The sequence below is a fragment of the Salvelinus fontinalis genome, chromosome 1 (genome assembly GCF_029448725.1).
Source record: "Salvelinus fontinalis isolate EN_2023a chromosome 1, ASM2944872v1, whole genome shotgun sequence".
Lineage (NCBI taxonomy): Eukaryota > Metazoa > Chordata > Actinopteri > Salmoniformes > Salmonidae > Salvelinus > Salvelinus fontinalis.
Genome location: NC_074665.1, coordinates 60,130,135 through 60,136,134, shown reverse-complemented (window position 1 = coordinate 60,136,134; position 6,000 = coordinate 60,130,135). Strand labels below are relative to the sequence as shown.

Genomic DNA, 6,000 nt, shown 5'->3' with positions numbered 1-6,000 from the left:
TCAATTGATAGTGACAAAATTAGGTTACTTCCCCTTGGCTATAGGTTGTAGCTCAGCCTCTGAATGTCAAAGAAATGAAACGTTGATATCCTGTTGCAACCTGGTCTAAGAGCATTTCATATTATTCTGTAAATAAATCCGAAACACCCCATTTAGTATTATATGTTACGTTTGTAGGATGGTTGGTCGGGGTGGATGGGTGAGCGTATAACGTGAAAGTCTATCAACCCAAAGCTTGTGAGTTTGAATGTCATCATGGCCAATTCTGGCTAATTAGCTACTTTTAAACTACATACTACTTTTTAGCTACTTAGCATGTTAGATAACCCTTCACCTAACCCCTAGCCTAGCTAAAGTTAGTGAGCTAGCTAAATTCGTAACATATCATACGTTTTGCAAATTAGTAACATATCATACCTTTTGCAAATTCATAACATAATGTACGTTTTTCAAATTCGTAACATACAATTTGAATTCTAATTCGTAACATATCATACGAAATGGGTGATGAACATCCAAAAATGAATACATACCATACGAAACCTAACATATCATACTAATTGGGGTGTCTCGGATTTACATACAGAATATACGAAATGCTCTGAGACCAGTTTGCCCTATATGCATCGAGTCACCTCTTTCTCATGTATTTTACAGCTTGTTTCGAGCATAAAGCATCACGGACCGAAGTTACATATATCATTTATATTATTTTATTCAAAATCTTAAGTTAACAAGGAGTAGACCTGTGTACATTTTTGGGGGTGGGTTGGGGTTTAATTTAACAGCCTTTCACTGACATGGAGGTAGGCTATTTAAAGAGTGCATGGTGTGTGGTGGAATTGACCGACATATCTATGGATATAGCAGCTTATAGCCTAATTGCGTCTGTCAAACAGGTAGGCCTACCTCTTATTTCTTAAATAGGAAGTAACAGGCTCCACTGCAAAGCCCCCTTGTTGTTAGTCAATTCTAATTAAAATGAAGATGTTTGAAATGAATTATGCCTACTCAAATGTGCCTACTTTCAGCACCATGGGCGGTCCTTTTCCGATTTATTTGTGCCAAAGCTGCTGCTTCAAGTTTCAGGACCACAATGCATATTACTCAAATCTGGCTTTTTGTGAGGTCAATAACTCTGATAAATACATCATGGGCAATAAACATGTTTTTAAAGCTATCAAAGTTGACCTCCGGTCCTCCTCATCTTCGCGCTCTCCTTCTCAAACTGAATAGAACATAGGCTATAGGCTAGTCCGCATGCAAGATTTTTTGGACTAGGCCTAATAGCCCAGAAATAGGCCACCAATCCCGTAGAGATTAAACGTGTAAATGAGTAGTGTCCAGAAGAAGAATAAAAAGTAGGACGAAGATTTAAAGTCCCACCCAATTACCAAAGTCACCATAGACTTTTCTGTAAATTACTGGTAGCTTTGCAACCCTAGTCCTGTGCTACCCTACATTTTCAGCTGAAAGAGTTGACTACGTGTTTGAATCCTACCATAATGTCAACCACCAAGGTCAAGACAAATTCAAGATCACATTAATAGGACATTATTGAAATGCCTGTCCGGCTTAATTCAGATGGCACTATTGGTAGGATCCCTTCTTTGGAGAACTTCTCATTTGTGAATTAATGCTTCTTCAAACCAAAGAGACTCCCTGCCACACACACACCGAATTATTTATAACTTATAAATTGACTACAGGGGCCATTAAAAGAGAATAATTGTACACATTAACAGAGTCAGATTATAGTCAAGGAGAGAGAACATGGAAAGCCAGAGTAGGGTAAAGTATGGCAGAACTTAATACTTTGTGTTTACCAAGTCATTCACTGTTAAAAGCACTAGAGTCCTTTGAAGCCATTTTCTTGGTGCATTGTTACCACTGAGTATCGTTTTCATGTTTGTAAAATGTGGCGAATACGTTAGAAGTGGCATACTGGAGTGTAGGCCGAAATCCCTGAAAAGCTAAAACATCAAGAGCCTCTGGGGCGAGCGACAGACAGACGCTGGGCACAAACAATCACTACAACTGTCATCTTAGCATAAAATGTCCCGACAGCTCTTTCAAAAGCAATACATCACAAGCCCTTTTGGAGAGTTTCAATGTTTAATTAGACAGCTCAGATTTTCAGCAATGTCACATGAACAACTGATTTTGAAACAACACTATTCTTACAGTGCAAAAAATATATCATCCATTGGTTGAGTTAAACTGTTTAGATGTGAAACTCTTTTGGGCGAATTTCACAACCTTTGGTGAAATACTAAGTCATGATGCTATACATATGCATACAGTAAATGTCTCGGTTTGATGATGTCATTTCCACTGGGGTCCAATCTTACGAGTCTTATGATGCCTGAGAGACAGGCTTCCTTCCTAGTAACACTCTCAACCCGAACCCAGCCAAACATCGCCCCAACCTATCTCAACCGGTCCACTACTATGGTTGTGTTGTGGTCACCAGATGGTCCTCTTGACCCCGGCCCAGACGGAGCGTTTCATGCCCTGAGAGGCACGGACGTCATCCCAGTTGAGCCGTGTGTTGGGGATCTCCTCCTCAGGTTCAGGGTCGGGTCGCACACCCTTCTTAGGGGTGGCCACGATGAGGGGCAGGGGCCCGCGCTCCGGCTGAAACTCTACCACGTGGAGCTGCTTCTTTTCAGCCAGGGACTGGTGGGTCTCCTACAGAGAGAAGGGGAGAGGGTTAGTCTAAAGCAGTGTGTGTGTGCGTAAACACGTGTTTAGCGCTCGTCTATGTTTTTGCAGGAAGATTTCCTGCGATTGGCCCGAGAGCCAGCAGGACTCCCTGACGATGTTGACAACGGCTCACCTGATTAGCCAGTCCGGTGAACAGAGCCCTGGTGATGTTAAGCAGGTTGACGGAGCCCTCTACCTTGGCGTACATGTCCTCTACACCAATCAGCTTACAGATGGTGATGACCGCGCGGTGACAGTGTAGTCCGTAACCTAGAGAGACAGACTAGCCAGACTAGTAGCCAACCTCCATGCCTATCACGGTGTTGTCAATCTTCCATTGCGAACAAATGACATTCACAGAAGCACATATACCCATAGACATGAAAAACATGCACAGTTAAGAGTATTAACTGACACCGAACTAATCTCTGATAAGTGATATATTTAGGAGGTTGTGCCTACATCACTTGAGTCTAAGACTGTGGAACAGACACTAACACTAGTGTTGTGTGAGGACAAAGGTCTGAGTGGATACTACTCCAAAAGCCAGTGTCACAACTACACTGGAGTTTCATAATCCTTTACACAAGACCCCAACTGCCTCTTAGGCGGTTTACATGACAGGGTGTAAATGAGAGAGAGATGTGTGGGTTCCTTTGTGTGAGTGAATAGATTTGTGACTGTGTGTATGTGAACATTATCAGAGAGACTGTGTGTTTGTGTATAGGGTATGAGAGCAGCATTCTCAGTGCACTGTCAGTTCAACTCTCATCAACTTGTTGCTCTTTTAGGTGGAACACATCCTGTTAGGGGCAGCCCTGAAAACAACACCTACCTTTATGCTGTTTCTTCATGAGTAGGGTGGTCCTCTTGAAAGTGGAATTGATATCATGGTAAACTGTTAAAAACAAGAAAAAAAACATCAAAGTCAACCCAGCTGTCAGTTCATCCCAGCCTGTCCTGCACTTTACCTCTCGCCAAAAAAGTGCACTAAATAGTGAATAGGGGGGCATTTTCTGATTTCTTCTGATTAGGGTTGTAAAACTACGAGTGACTATTGCTAATTTTGGTAATTAACAAGTAATCTATGGTAACATTGGTAATTTATACTTGAATAACTATATATATATATATATCTGTCCATGAGTTTCAAGTGGATAGACTACAAGGTTCAAGAGATAATAGCCTAATTAATTTTAAAAAAGCATCTAAACAACAATATATTTTTTTTTACTAACGCTGCAACTCTTCCAATTATTGACTGTTTTTATGCCAAAACATTAACAAATACATATTAACATAGTACAGATTATAAAAGTTTGTAAAAACAAATAAAGGATAGTTCATGCTGAAACACTCATACACCAATGGTATTCACTAAGTTGATGGTTTATATTTAAGATAATGTTTTACAGCTTTGTCATTCATTTTTTTTGTAATCATCTTATTTGATTATTTTATACATTTAATTTTATGTGATAATGTCAGATAGCAGGCCAGAGATAATTACAAACACCTGTGACAATCTGAAGTACCCAAAAAGGCCCCCAGATGCCAGGTGATAAAATACAATAAAAAAACTTGAGTTGCCAAATTCAGGTAGATTACCGATAAACTTTAAAAGTTACCAGTAATATACCCTCTGTTTGCAACCCTACTCCTGATGAACCTTGGATGATGAGTCAGAGCCTTGAGCAAATGTAACTGTGTGGGTTAGTGACGGCAGTCAAAGAGCCAGCCTGTGTTAGACTGGGTCACGAACCTTGATCATGAACCCATCACCCACAGAACATTTACAGTAGCTGCTGCAGTAGGTCTGAGTCTGTTAGGAACAGCCTCTTTCAGTGTGTGTGTGTGTGTGAGACACACTCACACAGACACAAACTTACAGCAAGAGAAATATGCACAAACCCCTAGAGTGAAAACACTTCTCTTTGATGTACCGATTTGTAGCAACAGCTCCTCTGCAGAAAGCCTTTAGCAACATGACTACTGTTGACATAGTTTGATTAGTCTATGCTGACGGAATAGCAAAGATATGATTTGAGCTCGCTCACCTGCAGTACAAGGGTTTGCATAGAACAAGCCTGGTTCGCTGTTCAGACAGTAAGCACAAAAACCATTTTAGCCAGAACAGACCCCTATTCAACAGCCCTGTGTCTGAATGGGCCAAGAGGAGATGGAGTGGAGGAGTAAGAAGGATGAGAGAGGAAGCCTCAAACATTCTGATCTCACACTCAAACTCAATGCACGCAGAGACCCTCCCACAAAAATAGTGACTTACTAGTGTGGTCGTTGTATCTCTCAATGTAGTACAAATAGTGCACTGCTCGGTTCTTTGCCTGTTATGGTAAGAAGACCATTGTCAGTGTATCCACATTTCAACACAGCCACTTCCATTATTGAACTCGTACTGTATACCAGGGCTGCCCAACCCTCTTCCTGGTGATCTACAATCCTGTGGGTTTTCAGTCTAATCCGAATTAACACAGCCGATTCTACTAATTAGCTGCTCAACAAGGACTTAACTAGCTGAATCAGATATGCTAAATTAGGGTTGGACTGAAAACCTACAGGACAGTAGATCTCCAGGAAGAGGGTTGGGCTTCCCTGCTGTAGAGTGCCAGTATGGCTATTTTCCAGGTAACAGGGAAACATTTGACCTTTCTCAGTGCAGTTTGACGGTCTGCCGCTTTACCCAAGGCAAAACCTGCAGGAGAAAAGACGGAAATAAGTATACAAAAATATATAATAATCTTAAGAATTATGTTTTTGGTTTCATCCACATCAGCTTCACTGCCTGTCATAGTTTCCATATCTGATTGCTTTATCGTTCATCTTTTCATGCTGCCTTAAACTTGTTAGGCGGAACCAGGCAGATTTCTTTTTAAATAATTCATTAAGCTGACAGCTTCTACAGATAAACCAATCCCATTCCAATCCACGAAAGACACTTCTGGCTCGCTCATCTGTCTCAGTGAACTGAAAGCTTTCGAGTGCCACACGGAGGAAAAAGTAGAGGCTTTGCACCCTGAGAGTGTAGCTAGCTCAGGAGTGGCCACCACTTCTCCCTGGAGCTACTCTTCAGCAGGGTTTTGGACTCACCTGCTGCCCCGTTCCCATTGCCAACAGCTACCAGGCAGCTGATGGACCTCTTCCGGCCCTCTTTGGCTGTCATGTTGAACACGCTCTTCACCTGTCAATAATAAAACTTGAAACTCAAACAATAGCTTAGACTGACCACTAGAGGACAGTCAGAACAAAAACCACCCATTACTGCAGACCAGAACAATG

The 6,000-nt window shown here is 41.5% G+C and overlaps 1 protein-coding gene across 1 annotated transcript in view; it reads right to left on the bottom strand.

Annotated features, from left to right (window-relative positions):
* Positions 1–2,096: 2,096 nt before the first annotated feature.
* LOC129858970 (28S ribosomal protein S5, mitochondrial-like) overlaps positions 2,097–6,000 on the bottom strand; it is a 25,918-nt gene continuing 22,014 nt past the window's right edge. The window contains exons 6-11 of the mRNA XM_055928243.1: positions 5,812–5,902; positions 5,370–5,416; positions 4,991–5,048; positions 3,542–3,604; positions 2,840–2,976; positions 2,097–2,691 (exon numbers count right to left, since the gene is read on the bottom strand). Coding sequence (XP_055784218.1) covers positions 2,467–2,691; positions 2,840–2,976; positions 3,542–3,604; positions 4,991–5,048; positions 5,370–5,416; positions 5,812–5,902 — 621 coding nt within the window. The 3' untranslated portion in view covers positions 2,097–2,466. The remainder of the gene's footprint in view (positions 2,692–2,839; positions 2,977–3,541; positions 3,605–4,990; positions 5,049–5,369; positions 5,417–5,811; positions 5,903–6,000) is intronic.